Source organism: Electrophorus electricus, chromosome 6, assembly GCF_041902795.1.
Source record: "Electrophorus electricus isolate QZ-2024a chromosome 6, ASM4190279v1, whole genome shotgun sequence".
Taxonomy (NCBI): domain Eukaryota; kingdom Metazoa; phylum Chordata; class Actinopteri; order Gymnotiformes; family Gymnotidae; genus Electrophorus; species Electrophorus electricus.
Window position 1 is genome coordinate 22,679,770 of NC_137502.1, and position 19,362 is coordinate 22,699,131.

The window sequence follows — 19,362 nt, forward strand, 5'->3', positions numbered from 1 at the left end:
AACTGACACAGGACAGACACCAAAACTGGGGACCTCAAAATGCATGAATATGTAGCTCACATGCTGTTGCATTTTATATTATTTTTACATTTCATATATCCCGTATTTACTCTTTATTTCAAATGTACTCTTATTTAAAATAGAGAAGGCAAAGTAGCTACAGGTTGTCAAAGCTAAGGATCACTTTTCATTTGAATGGTTTTCCCCTCAACTTCGTACAGTACCGACAGAAACTAGATCTAGTCAGTCATGCTGCTGTTCTTCCACATGGAAAAGTCTATAAGCAAAATGGAGTTCATTAAAAGCATGATGTTGTTGTTTTTTTTTTTTACTGTATCTTTTTATGTTTAAGAAAAAAAACATACTGCTACCAAGGCCAAAAAATGAACTGGGCCCGCTGTACCGTCATATCTCTAGAGACAACACTCTTTCGCCTTGTTCTGTCTTCCTTCCTCACTGGTTCTTAATTTCACTTATTTCTTTCATTCTGTCCATCTCTCACCCCCTCATCTTTGACGCTGTGTGTGAGGGACAGAGATTTGAACTGAAAAACCCCTTTATTGGAACAAGCATCCACAAATATATCAAATCTGAAACACAAGCTCATTATCTCAAGTATGTTACACAAAAATAAGTGCGGAAGAGAACCATTTTTTCATATGGATAGCTTTGCTGTACCAGATGATAAATTCTGCAATACCACCTTATGTTTGGGCCCAAAGGTGAACGGCTAAAATGAGAACTTCCTCCAATAACAGAACCCATTCAGGGGTATCATTGTGAAACTGACCTTACATAAATTAAATGAAAATTTCTCCTACATCAGGGTTAAAATTTGTCATCTGTCTGGAATCATTTCAAGATTAAGAACACTGTTTAATATACATGTGAATATTTATAATTGTTTTATGTAAAAAAAAAAAAAGGTTTTTATATTTATTTATTTTTTTTATATAAAGACAAAATTTGCCTAAAACACATTCACCTTGGCTAGATAATGGAGTGTAGAGCAAGGACAGTTGGGCTGTGTTGTGGATCCTTCACAGACATGGTTAATAAGCTTAAGACCTTATGAATAGAGTGTCTGGCTCCAGTAGCTGGTTTACCTCCCGTTTGAATGTTCGTTACTATTGCGAGGTTGGAGTTAAAGCCTCCAGACTCCATGTGCACTGCCAGGGTTGTTACAGTGGTGTACAGAATGAAGCCACAGAGTTTGCGTCAGAGTTGGCAGCGTTTGTGTTAACACATGTGGGAGTGAAGCTTTGGGATGGAGACACAGACCAGGCATTGTTTTTGATGTGCTATAGGGCTTGTTTATGCCAGGTCAGAACAGGGTGGGGTAGGTGTGTGTGTGGGGGGGTGGTTAAGGTTAAGGTCACGGTTTGGTTTAAGTTTTGGCATAGTATTGTTCTACAGTACTACAGTACATGTCAGTATAAATACCCCACAAATCTCCCACAGTAAAATGAGACTGGCGGGGGGGGATGAGCAGCTGTGTGCTGCTATTTTCAGCCTCTTCCTTCAACCTTCTCATTTTCCAAAACACTGCTTCTTTCCCATCTCTCTCTCTCTCTCTCTCTCTCTCTCTCTCTCTCTCTCTCTCTCTCTCTCTCTCTCTCTCTGTCTCTGTCTCTCTCCCCCCTGTGATTTGGATTTTTGGCTTTTTGTGGTGAAGAGTAAATGGGCTCTTTTTGCATTCACCACCGCCTGTTCCTCTCTATGCTTTACCCACCTCCTCCTGCTCCTCCTGCTCCACTCACACGCCTCCCTCCCCTGTCCTCCAGGCTCCTGAACTGCCTCCTCTCTCACCCCATCATCTCTGAGAGTGAGAGTCTCTGTCTCTCTGGTCACATTGCCCTCCCAGCTGGTCTGAGGTCAGTCCTCAGTTCTACCTCCAATGTGTCTTCTCCATATGGTCAGTAGGTGGATGATTCTTCACATTGCCCGTATTGTCCTGAGTGCCTGATGGACACAGGCCAATAGCAGGTGCTATTTAGCTCCCACACTGAGTCACATAATGGTGCATTTTACTTGCAGAGATTGGTTTTCTGAGTTAATTTCATGCATAGTTGTGTGTAGGGAGTCAGCTGGTGATGTGTAATTTCCTGACCCATTGTGTGTGTGTGTGTGTGATTCCATCATAAGAAAATACGAAATGTGTGTGGTGATGAGTTCTTGAGCTGAAGTGTTTTTCACTGTATGGGAATGAGTTACTGAGCCATTTTATTTTTGTTGTGTAGGGATGAGTGTGCGCTGGTGTTTTTACTGTGTGGGGATGAGTTTCTGTGCTCTGTTGTTGTTGTTGTTGTTGTTGTTGTTGTTGTTGTTGTTGTTGTTGTTTTTCCTCATAACTCCTTAATAATCCCATTAATCTTATTAGAAATTGGTACTATGCCTTGGTATTTAGTAAGCACTGAAGCTGACTGATATTGTGCCCGTGCATGCACATATATGCATATACATGTATGTGTGTGTCTGCAGTCGGGGAGTTTGTGAGTGATGTCCTCCTGGTTCCAGAGAAGTGCAAATTCTTCCACAAAGAACGCATGGACCTTTGTGTCAGCCATCAACAGTGGCACGGAGTAGCCAAGGAGGTAAGCCATGCTTCCTGAATACACCACACCACTACAGCTTGGATACTGGCATCCAAGGAGCATGGGGGAGGAGTGTTACTGACAGATTCCTGAATGTCATAGTTATTCCTGTTACTGTATAGACACTTGCTGAAGCATCTACATTCCTCATTCTTTCATCTTTTGACCCCCCTCCTCTCTCTCTCCCTCTCCCTCCCTCACTTACTTGCTCTGTCTCCGCCCCTCCAGTTCAATTGAGTTTTCAATTCAGGATAGCTTTATTGGCATGACTGTATTAGGTACAATTTTGCCAAAGCAAATGGGGTTTGGAAATGAACATGTAATGGAAATGACAATAATGTTTTAGATCAGTGATGACAGTAATGGTTGTAATAGTCATGAATAACAAAATAATAAAAGGAAATTTTTCACAAATTATAATAAACTAGGTAAAACAATCAGTAATGACATTAAATCTATTAACAGTATAGCTAGTATTTATATACAGTGAGATGCTGTGTGTGTGTGTGTGTGTGTGTGTGTGTATGTGTGTAAGTAAACTAATGGGTGTACTAGTGTAGAGTGCATTACTCTGCTTTTTTTTCTCCAAGTTTGTAATATTTTAGATTGTGGGAGAATTGAAAAATTTGGGATTATACTTTTCAGTTCTACTGTGAAATTTGGGCAAATCTGTGTGAATTTTTACAATGGCAGAGAAAGTGCTGTGTTTCTCTCTCTCTCTCTCTCTCTCTCTCTCTCTCTCTCTCTCTCATTTCACCCTGATAATCAGATTAATGCTGCTGATCCTGGGCACTTCAACAGGCCTCATAAACTGCGCACACACTGCACTGCTCACTATCATGCACACTGCTCACTCACACACTCCAACACACACACACACAGCTTGCTAACAGAAACACTGCTTTCACACACAAACGCACACTCGTACGCGTGTGCACACACACTCATGCACAGAGGCGCTCACACTCACGCACATTCATTTGAGAGTTCACACGTACACCAGACGCACAAATGCAGTGGTGAACCTTGGCCCTCTGACCGCCCTTCCTTCATCTGGGGGAAGGAAAACTACAGCCTGGCTTAAGGTGTTCTCTCCTAAAGTACTAAAAAAGTACATATTACAATTCCAGCTCTGAAACAAAAATTCAGACTCGTGTCCAGCCTTAACAATGCAACAAGCAAACAGCTCGGACAGGCTGAGAACATTCCCTCGTGCCACTGCCACTATCAAGTCATCACTCTTTCCAAGGCAACATGTTGTGCAATATTTACGTACAGCAACACTTCAACAGGATTATGCCTCAGGCATTGTAAAAGCTGCTTTTTACATCCCCAAATCTCTGCTGGTGACTGATTTTGAAACATGTTCACTCTGAAGTATTTATTTTCATAAACAAGGTGTTTCCACTCCTCCTTTCCACATCGCTGTAGTTGGGTTATTAAACTAAATGGGTAATTGCAGAGTAATTATGGATCTTAAATCTCCAGCTCCTGCTAACATATAGCTGATTGGAGTGCTGCTCATTGAAGAGACCTGTGAGCTCTGATCGCTCTCTGTCTCTGTGTGCTCTGATCTTTCTTTCTCTCTCTCTCTCTGTCTCTCTCTCTGTGTGTGTGTGTGTGTATCCCAGGCCTGCTCTAAGAGCAACATGGAGGTGCATAGCTATGGCATGCTTTTGCCATGCGGTATCGACAAGTTCCACGGCACAGAGTACGTGTGCTGTCCTTCCACCCGGCCTGAGGAGCCCGTCCCAGGTGCCACACACTCCACTGAGGAAGACGAGGATGAAGATCAGCACGAGGTGGACAAGGAACAGGAGAAAGACGATGCAGTGGAGGAGAGGTAAGCTTCATTGCTATTGCCGTGTGACTGGAACTAGGAGCTGAATACGTCATTTATTCCCTGATAGATTCTTCCTGGAGTTCTAACACATGATTAAAGTGGGGGAGGTGTGCGTGCACAAACTGTATTGATGTGCAAAAGACATGGATATCTTAAGCTGTGTATAGTGACATTTTATGTGTGTGTGTGTGTGTGTGTGTGTGTGTGTGTGTGTGTGTGTGTGTGTGTGTGCGAATAAAGATGAATGAGTGCCAGATCAGTGACCTCATCACCAGGAGCTAGTGTTTCATAAGTCATCCCCCACCCTTCATGCTCCTTCATGCCTGTGTATCTCTCCTCTCTCTCTACCTTTCCCACTTTCTACTGTCCTCCTTTATCTCTCCTTTTTGTATCCCTCTCTCTTTCCCCATCTAGTGTTTTTAACTTTCTTTTGTTTTTACTTCGTTTTTCTTGGCCACAATAAATCGCAGATGAAGTTATTTTTATTGTTTACTAAGACAGAATCGTGACTCCTCCCCGCCCTCCCCCACAGTGAGAAGGCAGCAGAAGACCAGCCGACAGCAAAGGCCGACTCGGCAGAGGAGCTGGACTACGAAGATGATGACGAGCAGTACCGCTACGTCTATGAGGATGAAGAGGAAGACCGAGACAGCGATGAGAAAGATGAGAAGAACGACAAAGCTGCTGCCGAGATCCAGGACACCGAGAAGTCCCTTCAGGAGGTCAAAGGTTAGCGAGGCTTTAGCTTCGTCTCTGCTACGGAACACACAGCATCAGCTGCCGTTAACACATTAGCTGAGGCGCCTTGATTTATGTGGCTTCAGAGAGTAGAGAGAGCAGAGGGACTTTTTATTTTTTTTGAGTGCCGACCCCTGGTCACTGGAGACTCTTAACTGCGCGCCCCCTCCCCTGTGTTAGCGGTGTGTTCCCTGGAGGCGGAGACGGGCCCATGCCGCGCCTCCATGCCTCGCTGGCACTTCGACATGCGCCAGAGGAAGTGTGTGCGCTTCATCTACGGAGGCTGCGCCGGCAACCGCAACAACTTCGACTCCGAGGAGTACTGCATGGCCGTGTGCAAACGTCTCAGTAAGTCCCTGCCAAGCCCCTCACCTTGTCTGTTGCGAGCACAGGGCTGCCGTGTAGGCCCAGTGCAAGGAAAAGTGCATTAAAGCTGTCATAGGTCTTGGGTTTCACACACACACTATAGTAGAGGGAAGGTGTATATATTCCTACACATGTGCACAGAAATCTCTTATTGCTGAGGGACTGTCTGGGAGAAGTCTGTCTTTTTGACAGAGGGCTATGACCTTTGAAGATGACCCTGTGGTTGCCTGATAAAGGCTGTCCACGCCACGTGTCTGTCCCCTTACTCCTGCGTCTGTCTGCGTTCTGACCCATCTGAGTTATCACCCGTGTGTATGCGTTTGTGTTCTAACCTGCCTGTTTAAGTTTTAAGTGCCCTGTCGTAGTTCTAACTCTTGAGTTTTAATCCATCTGTCGATGTGCTAACCTCTCTGCCTTTTAAGCTGTTAGTCGGCTGTATAACCCATCTATCTTCACCATGTTCAGGATTCTGTTTGTATTGAGGCTTGGTTCCCGTGGCAACACAGGGAGGCGTATGTGAGGTGCGCCCGTGTTGAGGTCGTGGTTTTCTGTCTGATTTTCTGTGCTTGCTAGCACAGATGGTTGACTTCAAATCAACATGAATATGGGATTTCACTGTCAGCCAGCCACACTGATCTTGCCTTCTTGAGTTGTAGATAAACCCATCTTCTCTTGCAGTATCCCTTGGCAACCAGAACCTAGTCTCTGTCTATCTTAGAGACTGGAGAAGTGGAAGACAGGGGGAGGGGAGGAAGAGGAGGGGAGGAAGCTGAGGGACGGCGGGGCGGTGAGGGAGAGTGTGATGGACAAAAAGACGAGGCGAAGGAGAGGAAGTGGGGTGGGGCCTGAGGGAAGGGGGCGGAGTAACGAGAGCACAGCTGTGTCTCTGTCGGACGGTCTTGGGCACGTCTCGTGCAGCAGAGGAGGAGTGGGCGGAGACGCGCACAGGCTCGCCCTGTGTGGGATTGGCTTCACTTCTTTTTTTAGGCCGCTTCGCTCCTTTCTTCCCAAACACGCCTCTGCCTTGCTGCCCATCTCTCTAACCGTGTCTCTCTCTCTCTAAGTATGTTTGCATACACACCTGTATCTCTTTGCCGCTTTGTGGGTGTGTGCGGTGTTACGCGGTGGTCAATCCCCCCCCCAGCGAACTTTTCCTCGCCGCTGTCACCTCCGTCTTGCTCATTAGGGATCTGGACCCCTGGACACAGAAGCGTGTCGTAAAAGTGCCATGTGAACCCGTTTGTCTTTGACTTTGGCGCCGCTTTGCCTTCCCGCAGCAGTGCTCCCAACACCGCAGCCCACGGACGACGTGGACGTCTACTTCGAGACCCCGGCCGACGACAAGGAGCACAGCCGCTTCCAGAAGGCCAAGGAGCAGCTGGAGATCAGACACCGTAACCGCATGGAGAGGGTGAGGAGGGAGGGAGAGGAAAGTAAAGAAAAAGGAGAGAGCGAGATACGAGGTGGATGGGCGGATGTGGTGAACGTTTTTGGCTTTTGAGCTCGTTGTTCTGTTCTGAAGTCTGCGTTTAATCTACCACCTTCTTCCATATTCCCCTGGCTGATCTCCTGACCTCTGTCCTGTGTGTTTATATCTCCGGGGCAGGTAAGGAAGGAGTGGGAAGAGGCGGAGCGTCAGGCCAAGAACCTGCCCAAAGCTGAGAGACAGATGCTGATCCAGGTACTGGTTTTACTGCAGATGCTGCCATCACAGCTCTTGGACAAATCCGCAGACACTGATCTGGGTACTGTTGTTTATAGCGGTTAAAAAGCGGTTAAGAACCTGACCACTGCAGGACTGCCCACTGGAATACCCAGCGCTAAAACGCACAGTACAAAAGGAAACAGAACCATCTCTGTCTCTCACTGCAGCATTTCCAGGCTATGGTGGAGTCTCTAGAAGAAGAGGCAGCCAGTGAGAAGCAGCAGCTGGTGGAGACCCACCTGGCACGGGTGGAGGCCATGCTTAACGACCGTCGCCGCTTCGCCCTGGAGAACTACCTCGCCGCCTTGCAGGCTGACCCACCCAAGGTGAGATCCGCAAAGACTCGCACATTCCCGCACCCAAACATGCACGCACGCGTGTGTGTGCAGAAACGCACGGACGAACACGCGCACACACCCAGCACAGCGTGTGATCTGCGGTTTCAGGTGGTCTGGATGTTTTCCAGATTCTTCCTAATACTAAAACACCGCTGAACCCCAGGGATTACATGTTTTCGTGTGTGTGTGTTCAAGTCTGCATCCGAAGGGATCTAAATATTCCCCTCGTGTCATTTTGCAAGGGCTGCCAAACCCCAGCTCAACATCACGATGATGTCATGCCCTTCCATCACTTCATTAGTTGGTCATCTGAGGCGTTAGCTCTCAGCCCCGCACCCACCGCACGGTATCAGACTGCTTTGTGTAAAACGCAGCCATGCGTAACCTGAAGTCCAGCCGTGCTCGGGTCCTTGTGCGACGAGAGACACGGCGTCGGTCATCCACTGGACACGGGCGCCAGTTCATTAATTTCCCTTTTCACATCTTTTTTTCTCTCTTAATTTTGTCTTAACTTGGTTTCCCCCCCCCCCCCCCCCCTTATCCCCCTCTCTCTTCGTCCAGCCCCGCCGGATCCTGCAGGCTTTGAGGCGTTACGTGCGTGCAGAGAACAAGGACCGCCAACACACCATCCGCCACTACCAGCACGTGCTGTCAGTGGACCCAGAGAAGGCCACGCAGATGAAGTCCCAGGTCAGCCCTGCGCACGTGCATGCACGCACGCATACATGCCCACGCACAGACATGCACGCACATGAGCGTACACATGCACGCACAGACATGCACACGTGCACGCTCTCAAAAACAATGCCTGCCTTTGAGTCACACACCCACAATGCCCGTGCGTGTGTTTGCTCTGTTGTGTAATGTTTCACCTAACTTTGCTGTTTTAAAGATTCCATTATGGGACAGAAATTACAGAATTCTAAATGAACCTCAGTCTTCGTGGAGCGTTGCTGTGGGATGTGACAGTCAAAGCAAGAGATCCCCACTTATAAGGATCAGACAGAGTTGAAGTTTATGGCACATAGTTTAGGTTTATAGCTTTTTTTATTTCCCTGCTTTGGTTCATGTTTAACTGAGGGACCATTTCCATCTTATTCCCACATCTGCGCAGAAAGGTTTGTTTCTAGCTGTGCTGGTTTGGTCTGACAGGTTTAACATGGGTTTGGGAAAAACGCTTTCTCTGTCTGCAAGGTGAAAATGGCGAGCATACGGTCAAAAGATTTTGGGGTGTAACCATGCGTTTGCTTCACGTGTGTGGGTGTGTTGGGTGTGTATATGTTGGGTGAGGACTCGAGAAGGTCTCGTTGACCTGATCCTGTCTCAACGCTGCTTAGCTGAGCTATGCTGAGGCAGCAGTACTGCTCCAATGGCCAATGACCCTTACGCCCACTGCGGAATGGACTCCTGTATAAAGGGGGTTGGTCATGTGCTCAGTGTGTGTTAGTTGTGCGAGGTAGTCTGGTGAAGCTGTGAGAAGTGGCGTTTTGTTTTGTTTTTCTTTTTAATTTCTTTCCTTTTTATAGACTCTTATGTGCCATCTGCTGTTGGTTTATTAGTATTGCATGCAAATGTAACAACAAAGGAACAGGCGTGGTTTTCCACACACACACTGCGTTTCAGTGGGATTTCCTCCATTCCTCCCCCACAGTATGTAGTGATGTTGAGAGACAGGTTGGAGTTTCGCATAACTTGTCGTGTGGGGGTCCGAGGGTGTAATTCTCTTCCGCATTTGCTGGACTGCCCCCACACTGATGGGGACATCAGAAAGAGAGCTCAATTTCCTCTGTGAGTGACCTTTATCACTAGGGCAGGACTTAAATTAGCCAGTTTGAAAATATTTCCAGGTCAAGACGAGTGGAGGATATGAGGGTGAAGAAAGCAAAATGAAACGTCTTGGGCTGGACACACACACACACACACACACACACACACACACACAGACAGTCTTGCAGTGGTCTATACTACAGGTAACACGGTCTTTGTCCAAGTTCTGACTGTGTAAACTTTGAAGCGGCTAATATCTAACAGGCACTAAAAACACATTTCTAGTGAAACCACGGTTAGTGTAGGGAGATCAAAGTGGAAGTCAGGTCTTTGGGTCTGCATCATGCATGCTTTGTTGGTCTTCATTTGCTTGAAGGTCAAGTGTTTGTGCGTGTGTTGCCTAGGTGATGACCCACCTTCGTGTTATTGAGGAGAGACTGAATCAGAGCCTGTCTCTGCTGTATAAGGTGCCCTACATCGCCGACGAGATCCAAGATGAGATCGGTGAGTGTGCGTGTTTGGGTGTGTGGTATGTGTGGTTTCTGGCTGGGTATGTGGCTGTGTGGGTGGGTAGGTGTGTTTGTGTGAGGGTGTGTGTGCACTGAATTGCAAAAGGAATGAAGGAGCAATGGTTTTAAATTGCAGGAGGGAGTGTGCAATTAAATGAGTGCAAGAGAGTGAAGGTGGAAGGAGTGTAGATAAACGAGTGAGAGTGAAGGTGCAGGGAGTGTGCAGATAAACGAGTGAGAGTGAAGGTGGCAGCCAGTGTGCAGCTGCACTATTCCACTCTGCAGATGGAGTTTCAGCTGAGCCCCTACTGGCCACAACGACGACACATGCCACCTTGTCTGCTGCGTGTGATGCTAATGGGAGTGTTTCTAGTCTGGTCTCTAATGCCTCATTCCCTAAAGACTAACACAAACTCCCCACAGAGCCCAGTCAGACACCTGTACGGCTCTGCAGAGGAGTACGCTCACACAGCCATGATTACATCCGCTTAAAAGAGATGAGAGCATTGGCACTCTGATCACACATGCCTGAATGCCTCTCCTGCCCTCTTCTGCTCTCCCTCTCTAGGTCTGTCTCTCTCCTCTCTCTGTCTTTTCTTTTTCTTTTTTTTTTTAGTCTCATGGAGCCGGTCTTTGTCACTTTTGTCTTAGAAACTCCTCACACACAGGCACACACATGGAAATGGAATGCACTGACGTTAAACTGAATGCGTGTCCTGTGGCGGTCTCTCCTTTGTATGCCATAGCAGAAGCCATTTGCCTTTCCTTTCAGCAAATTCCACCTTTCCATCTTTTGTAACTGGTTAGTGACGGGGGTGACAGTAGGGTGGGGTGCCACAGATGAAAGGTGTATACAGGGCTGACAGAACTGGGTCTGGCCGAGACTCGCCGACGTCCTGCGTGTGTCAAACAACCCTGTATCAGTGCAGGCACCAGTCAGGGCTGCAGGGGAAGATTTACGATCATGGTGTTACAGCCATGATATCTCACCAGGTTTAGCTCATCTCAGTAACAGGTCTCTTACTTGGTTTAGCTAATATTAATTAGAGCCCTATCACTGGGTTTAGCTCGTCTCAGTTATAGCTCACTGGGTTTAGCTCATCTCAGTTATAGCTCTGTCACTGGGTTTAGCTCGTCTCAGTCATAGCTCACTGGATTTAGCTCATCTCCCTTATAGCTCTGTCACTGGGTTTAGCTCGTCTCAGTCATAGCTCACTGGATTTAGCTCATCTCCCTTATAGCTCTGTCACTGGGTTTAGCTCGTCTCAGTCATAGCTCACTGGATTTAGCTCATCTCCCTTATAGCTCTGTCACTGGGTTTAGCTCGTCTCAGTCATAGCTCACTGGATTTAGCTAATCTCCCTTATAGCTCTGTCACTGGGTTTAGCTCGTCTCAGTCATAGCTCACTGGATTTAGCTAATCTCCCTTATAGCTCTGTCACTGGGTTTAGCTCGTCTCAGTCATAGCTCACTGGATTTAGCTAATCTCCGTTATAGCTCCGTCACTGGGTTTAGCTCGTCTCAGTTATTCTTCTCTCGTCCCTCTTACAATAGCTGCATGAATGGAAGTGCCTTTGATGTCTCCTCTCCTCATTCTACCCTACTGCTCTTGGCCATTGGGGTCTCGCTGAGCTTTGCTTTATTTCTCTTCTTACCCTCACTGTCCCTCTCAGATGATCTTCTCCTGGAGCAGAAGGCGGATATGGACCAGTTCCTGTCCTCTATCTCTGAGTCTCAGCCTGACGTCACCGTCTCCTCTGAGGAAATTGTGGAGGTACCAGCGTTTGAGGGCAAACCCTTCCGCCCTTTCCAGGTTTCCTCCCTAGGCTCAGGGCCTGAACCTGAGGGTGAGCGCCTACTCCAAACATCGCCCCCTTCTGGCCATTTGTGTGAATTTTGCTTACAGCTGAGGCTCACTCTTATACAGTGCAGCTCGTATGACAGATTGTAGGGAATGCAGAGAGAGACCGGGGTTATGGGTGCCTTTCAGCTAGACCTTTCATACTACTGATTGAATTCCTAAGCAGTTTTTCTTTTTAAACAACCACGATGAGATGAAACTATATTGTAGCATTTCTGTCACGTCAGTCAGTGTACTTTAAATGGGGTGCTATACGGAGTTCTGTTAATGGGAATGCGAGTTTAAAGCAGCACACAGTTCCCCCATCACTAAGGGGCATTTAGGATGGCAGAATGCAGGGTTTTTGCAGTGTTGGCTGTGAGGGAGGGAGTGTGGCACTGCTAGCTTGAACCCTGCTGGGTCGTCACTCAATGCCAAGGCATTTTGAGAAACCCCCGTCTGCCTGACCGGCGGCCGGCCAGTCCAAAGAAAAAAAAAAAAGAAAAAAAAGCAGCCGAACGCCAGGGATAATTGCTCCGCAAATTACAAGAACTGAATTAAAGAAAAAATCAGACAAACATAAAATCTTTTGACCCCCTGGAGCGTTTCTGCTCCCACCAGGCTAATTTAGGCCCCTCCTCCCCTCTGCTCTTGGTTTTCTTTATTTAATGAGTTGGTTTTTGTGCCGGAAGCTTCCAGCAGGTCACCTCTTTCCGTTATTCTCCACAGCCTGTTCCACCCTCACTGTTCCTCTGCTCACCCGGGTTTCTCTCTCTTTTTTTTCTTTTCTTTTTTTCCTGTGCCAATCTTTTTCTCTTTCTTCCTCCTGTGCCTGTGCGCAATGCCTAGGCGATCTCTCTGAACCCCTGCGAACCTTCAAGAAAGGTGGGTCTGTGTGGCTGCTTCACCTTCGCTTTTCTTGCGCTCTCTCTCTCGCTCTCTCTCGCTCTCGCTCTCGCTCTCACACCAACCTCTGCAACCCTAACATCTGTTCCGTGGTGTGCTCATCTCCGAACCCTCCCTCTCTTTTCCTACGTGAGTAAGGTTTCCACTCTCTCACCCCCAAGCCCGCCTCCTTTTTTTTTTTTGCTGTCTTGTCTTTCTCGTCAGCCATCTCGGTACTCCTTTGCTGAGTCACTCCCTGTGGAGAGAACGTGCCTGGCTGCCCGTGCTCACCTTTGTAAAGCTAATTTGCTGGGTGGCAGCAGGAGCAGCATGGAGCAGCCGGGGCACCGGGGGCGCAGCAGAGGGGCGGTAGAGAGGCAGCGTCGAGCATCATGGCCATCACAGTGGCAGGCTGGCAGGAAACGTCACTGTCAGCTCCTTTTCTGCCAAAGTCGGGCTCTCTGCCCACAGGCTTTCAGCATCAATTTGCTGAAGTGCTTTAGTTAATTATTCTCCTACTCTGTCTCCCTGTCGCTACCCTTCTCCAGCTGGGAGGAGTGGTCTGATTTAGCAGCCTGTCACCAGCAGTGCCGTTAGGGTGCCCAAAAGCCTGCGGCCAGGTGTAAAATTGTTGCTTCCCGACGTACTTGCATATGTCGCCCTCACAACCTGAGCTAAATGTCCCCCAGCGCTCCGGATTAACCACCACCCTGTTTCCCTTCCGTACATCAAGAAATCCAGCCATGGCGGAATGATTGGATCCCGCGTTTCCCGCTCGCAGGCAGGCGTCCTACCCCCTCAGTATATTTTGAGCGCCATTTGTGTTTATCTGTGTGCGGTTATGCGCTGGGGCTCCCAGACTCACTGCTGGCGTTCTCCCTCGGGAGAACGGACCTGAGTGTAATGGAGACCGAGTACTTGCCAAGTACAGGAGGGCGTAGGGAATGTCTTGAGGGAAGGAACTGAAACGAAGCTCACTCAGACGCATCCGCGGCACAGAGAGGCCAGAGGAGAAGAGAAGCAGCGAGCAAAGAAGAGTATCGCTAAAATGGCACCGCACTAAAATCCTACAAACCCCCCCCCCCCCCATCCAACCGAAGTATTGCTGTGGGATATCTGAACCATGATGCCTCCTTGGCACTAGCTGAGTTGGGTCTAGGTTTTTACACCTTTACTCCTTCACAGTGTCACGACTAAGCTCTCATAGTGTACGAGACTGAGGTGTTATGACCCATATGATAGCAGTGGGTTCTGGTTTTATTGTGCGGCATACTGACTGTTGCTTTTGTAGACAGGACAGTCTTCCTCTTCAAACACGCGTGTGGGTTTTCATTTTGGGACGGATACTTTGGCGCTGGTTTGGCTGTACGTTCTAATTAACTTGCTCAGTGGTCTTATAGTTTGTTTTATATTCTTGGTGTATAGTACAGAGCATTGCAGATATTTTGGAATTATAATATCACCCATCTCTGACCTTGTGAAGTTCTTAGGTTTAGTGTAGGAGGGAGGGTGTGTGGTGTGAAAACAGGATGTTCTTGTTAATATTCCTATTTAGTTAAATGTGCTAGAAAACATCAGAAAAACAAACAAACAAACAAAAAATGAATTTTGTTTATCGATAATTGGACGTCCAACTGTGGTGTGTGCCGTTCAAAGAAATCTGGGTCATATTTGCTGTGACTGACCCAGTCAGTACAAGTGTAGGAAAACACACACCCACAATCCGCAAATGGATGTCTGTGTGCACGCACAAGACTGTGTGCGTGTGACTGACTGACTGTGCTATTGTGTTCTGGTCACAGGCTCAGGGATGAATAGTGTGGATGGCTTGATTGGAGCTGAGGAGAGGATCATCAACAGCAAGAACCAAATTGACGACCATGTGGTAAGAGCCCCAGGACGCTCGGTCTAACCTTAACCCTAGCCCCAGGACCCTCGGTCTAACCTTAACCCTAGCCCCGGCCTCATTTGCTTGGGTTCCCCGTCATGTTCCTGCACCCAGCTTGTTGGGGTCTGTACCAAAGACCCAGGAGTAATGGGACCAGCTGCATGACCCCTCACCCCCCACCCCCTGCCGCCGCCGCCGTGTGCATGCATGCCTGGCATCGTGTGGAGAAATTCAGAAGAGTGCTCGCTCACGCTTCTCTTTCTGAAAGCACACGAACCTTTCATCATTCGTACTCAGTGTAGACCTGAGTGATGAATTGTCAAGTTGTCCTCAGTTACACCCTGGTTTCTTCCAGCTCGCCATGTTCGGCTGTAGGCGTTGATGTATTAATGAGGACACACACTATTGTCTGGACTACACACTATTGGTGTGTGCTAACTGCTCCCAGCATATCCAACATTAGTTTGCTTGGTTTTGCTGTTCTCACATGCACCTGCACCGCACGCACACGTATGCACTCTCCCCACCACTCCCACACGTGTGCTTACACACAAACATTCACCCACTTACTCTCTCACTCATACTGCCAGAGTGAGTAACTGTGGCTGCCCTGTCTGTGTTGACAGGTGATTGATGAGACATTGGATGTTAAAGAAGTGATTTACAGTGCTGAGAAAGTCAGCGTTTTGAATGTTGATCCTCGGGTGAGTATACTGCCCTCCAGTGGCCACTGGGTGGAACTGGAAACATTTGCAGTCTATGACGGTAGGCTTCAGGGGCAAATCCAGGGAACCGATCAGTTCTGTTGATGATGTAGCTTTGAGCAGACGGCAGCCTGGAAATCCGTGATGTGCGCCGAGAGCCACGTTGGAGTGCGCCGCATGTGTTTGGGTCCTTGTGTGACTGCATGGGAATGTAGCCTACACATTATCCGAGCTCATCTCCATAACCTCAGCCACAAGCCCAGGATGCTCAAGAAGGGCCTGCGATGGGTCACCTCCGTTCTCTCTGCATGCATTTCCATCTCCCATTCCTCTGCCCTCGTAGGTTATCATAGGGTTTTTTGACCCTATAAGAATCCAGCAGTGCCTCACTATCCGATACAGTGTGCATAATAGATTTGACATATCATCCCACAGTGCCAGCCCTGGTGGAGATGTAAAGGTTGTGTTATTCGTTTTTTGTGAGAAGTTTGTGTTTCTGTGTGCTTTAGGTCATGCTCTGAGGCTCATGGGCCTGTGGATTGTCTCTTCTCTTACAGTTTAGAGGAGGTGACCAGGAGACACTACACCCCCTGCGGGCGGAGTTTAGTTATGGGAGCAGTGCTCTGATTGGCCTGTTGGTTATTGCAGTCGCCATAGCAACTGTAATTGTGATCAGCCTGGTCCTGCTGAGAAAGAGACAATATGGCACCATTAGCCACGGCATTGTGGAGGTGAGACACACACACACACACACACCTGCCACAGCTAGAGAACTGACACACTTGCCATTTGTAATAGTATGTAAGGGGGGAAAAAAAGGTAATATGATGAGAATGTAATGAGTGGCTTTGTGACAGGTGGACCCTATGCTGAGTCCCGAGGAGCGTCACCTGAACAAGATGCAAAACCATGGCTATGAGAACCCCACCTACAAATACCTGGAACAGCTGCAGATCTAGCCTGTGCCATCAGGGGGTGACAGAGGGCTGTGGAAGGGTGATTGTACTACTGACCAATAATAAAACTGCTCTTTAGATCATTTCCTGCATCAGAAGTACATATTCTTGTTCATTAAGAAATGAAAAAACCCAATTGTTTAATACTGCTACTGTTGTATCATGGGACTCTGCTTGTGTTCTTTTACATTCTTCTTTTAAACAGCGATGTAGTGAAGTTTATAAACTTGGAATATGATTTTGAACATTTAATTGTGAATTGATCGTACATGACGTCAGAACATGTCAATATTTGATTGTCATTATAATAAACAGTAATATTTTTCAGAGCACAATTCAAATCATGAAAATCTTAAAGGAATACAAACAAATCCACAATCAGAACGAAGACACTTCACTTTCTTTTAGCCATCGTTGTGTTCCATGACTGTCTGATATACAAACTTGTTTTTCTTTTCAATCGATTGCTTGTATATGAAGGTTATTTGTACCAACTTAAATGTATAGTGAATCAAAATAAGAAAATATGATACCTGAAATGATTTACTTTGTTCTTTTAATATTACACACAAATTATATAAATATATGAATATAAAGTAGATGTTCTATTCCTCTTTTTTTTTTTTTTTTTTTTTCTTTCTTTTTTTTTTTTTTTTTCTCTTCAGAGCTTAAATGCTGGCTGGGATAAGAGTTTTAAGTGATGAGGCTTGTGGACGAGTCTGATGGGTCCATTTGTGTGGTGCTGTCAAGTTTGTGGGACGGGGCCTGTATCTGCTCATGTACTGGGCTCATGCTTGTGGCACGGGGCACGCATCTGTTCACATTAGTCAGGACCCCTGAGGATGTTTTTGGTGAAGTGTAACAGGATTTTGCTGGCCACCATGATAATGCCACATATTAGGCTGTTTAAATGGTGCCTGTTGTTTAGAGCTGGTACTTGGGTGGACTGAAGCAATGAAGAACAGATGCAGGGGCCTCTACTCTGACATATCTAATAAAAGCCCTCGAACCCCTTCATGTGAACCCCCCCCCCCCCCAAACATACATACATACATACATACATACATACATACACACACACACACCCCACGATAGTAGTTTGGACCCAGTAAAACTTGGTGCTAATTAATTTAGCATTCAGGCTAACTGTTCCAGATCCAGGCTGCAGGTTGGGCCCAGATTGGCATCAGCACTGAGAGCGATATTTTGCAGAACAAATCGGGTAGTTGCTTAAACCAACCAGGATTTTGTGAGGTCAGTTGTTTGCAGTGTGTGCAACGTAAGCAGTATCAGACTGACGGCCCAGAGGCTGTGCAAGGAGTGATTGGTACATCGAAAGCTAAACTGGTTTATCTCTCTTGTCACAAACAAATTGAACATAAAATCATCTGGGTTGTTTTCTCTCTTAGTAATCTTTGTATGCCTGTATAATTGATGTTGCAATCATGGCTTTTAAAGAGAACAACCTGTGGTGTGCATTGTTATATCCAATATGATGATACATGAAATATTTTTCAGTTTGTTCTTTTTTTTAAAAGTTCTTTCCTCTTCCTGTGACAGTATTTCTGTATGTGACTCACTCTCTATGCACTCAAATGGCTTTGATCCTGAACCCTGCAACTGCCTGCTGGACTGATTGGAAGGGGAGGGGACACTAATATAAGATGCATATATTAGTAGCAAAACATGATAGACTTCCGTTGATATGGCTTTGTGGTTTCAAACGGAAAACATCAATAAACTCACTACTTCCACATATGCGTGGTTTGGTCTTTCTCAGTGTGGTGTGTGTCAGGGAGTTATGTGGATTTTTGTTATTGGTTTTGTTTTTTTTGTGTGTTGTTGGTTGGTTGTTTATAAACAAGTCCCTTTTGATGGGCATTGCTTAGTAAAAGCTTTGCATACTGTTGTAGTGTGTAGTGAACTATCCCCTTATCTATAGTGTGTATTATCCAGCCCCATGTGTGAAGTGTGTAGTGAACCAGACCCATGGCTATAGTGTGACAGCATTTCACTAAATGCCCACTGAGTCTCTGGGAAATATCTCATGTCCAAGTAGAATGAGAAAACAGACAAGTGCCTGTAATGGTGATTGTTACATTTTGCATGCCAAGCGACCCATATTTCATCTGCTAAGCAAATGAATTTGTACTAAAGCTGAATTAGTTTTTGCCAGTGGACACAATTGAAGAAAGCAAGAAAAATAGCAATATTACACGGCTGTTTTTCTGGTCTGTAAGAGAGTGGTTGGAGAAGCATCGTGTGTCTCATATGTTTGGACATTTTGATGAAGTAAGCTGAATACAAGCTATCAGGATAAACAGGACCATGTCCTGTGGCATAACATGGACCTTCTGTGCCCCGGTGCCAAATGAAATCAGAGCTTGCTTGCTATTTTTAGCCTTAAGTTAAGGCTCTTAAAGCTCAATCATTCAGATGAGGATTGTGAAATGTGCTTTGCATTCACCAAAATCTTCTGTGATAGACTTCAAGTCCACATTCCTGCATCTTGTATTTTCAATGGACAGAATAGCCAAACCATAAAGTCTCTCCAGTCTACTGAAGTAAGCATCCAGTTTAGATAGTCTGTTTAGATCAGCCAACTGCTTGGGTTTTCCCTTTTCATTTCTGAGCTCTGCTTTTGTGCTTGAATTTACTCATCTTCACGGCTAACACTGGTGCACCGCAGAATACATAACAATCCAAATCTCTGTCTAATGTAAACCTAAGCATTTATATCAGTTAGAGCTACAGAGTAAATGTGCTTTCATGGGGTTGACGGGGACATGGTCTTCATTCTAGACTAACAGAGTACTTTTATACTAACGACAAGAACTTTATTCTCACAACCTGTTTGGATCACAATAAATATGTGACATTAGCGAGATGCGAAGGTGACGGTTGAAAGCAGCGTTGTTTAGTTGTAAAATAAAGACCTTGTCTGAAAGGTGCACACAGATGGAGGAAAGTCCAAACCAGCTCGGCTTGTGAGCTTTGCAAACTGCAACGCGAAGCGCTGGACTACGGCACTGCTGGGTTTTAAGTGGGAAAAAGCAAAGTAAAAACAGGAGAAGGGAATAACTACTAAGTAGGTGATTCGGAGAGTGGCCGAGAGTGATTACTGACAGAGACTGAGGAGCTCTGGAATGCGTTCCTGGCTAGATAGCAGCCGAGGTGTGACAAAATATAGATCATATTTAGCTAACATGCTAAAATACATATTTTGATG

The 19,362-nt window shown here is 46.5% G+C and overlaps 1 protein-coding gene across 7 annotated transcripts in view; it reads left to right on the forward strand.

Annotated features, from left to right (window-relative positions):
* The window catches only part of aplp2 (amyloid beta (A4) precursor-like protein 2), a 43,330-nt gene extending 25,443 nt beyond the window's left edge, over nt 1–17,887 (forward strand). Inside the window, exons 4-18 of one of the 7 annotated variants that reach the window (XM_027023672.3) lie at nt 2,482–2,594; nt 4,226–4,437; nt 4,970–5,166; nt 5,356–5,523; nt 6,819–6,952; nt 7,148–7,222; nt 7,414–7,572; nt 8,146–8,274; nt 9,756–9,855; nt 11,534–11,707; nt 12,550–12,585; nt 14,388–14,470; nt 15,100–15,177; nt 15,735–15,908; nt 16,035–17,887. In XM_027023672.3, the coding sequence (XP_026879473.2) occupies nt 2,482–2,594; nt 4,226–4,437; nt 4,970–5,166; nt 5,356–5,523; nt 6,819–6,952; nt 7,148–7,222; nt 7,414–7,572; nt 8,146–8,274; nt 9,756–9,855; nt 11,534–11,707; nt 12,550–12,585; nt 14,388–14,470; nt 15,100–15,177; nt 15,735–15,908; nt 16,035–16,136 (1,934 nt within the window). In that variant the 3' untranslated portion in view covers nt 16,137–17,887. The remainder of the gene's footprint in view (nt 1–2,481; nt 2,595–4,225; nt 4,438–4,969; nt 5,167–5,355; nt 5,524–6,818; nt 6,953–7,147; nt 7,223–7,413; nt 7,573–8,145; nt 8,275–9,755; nt 9,856–11,533; nt 11,708–12,549; nt 12,586–14,387; nt 14,471–15,099; nt 15,178–15,734; nt 15,909–16,034) is intronic. The other 6 variants (XM_081715998.1, XM_027023677.3, XM_027023674.3 and 3 more) reach the window with 6 other exon arrangements.
* Nucleotides 17,888–19,362: the final 1,475 nt, after the last annotated feature.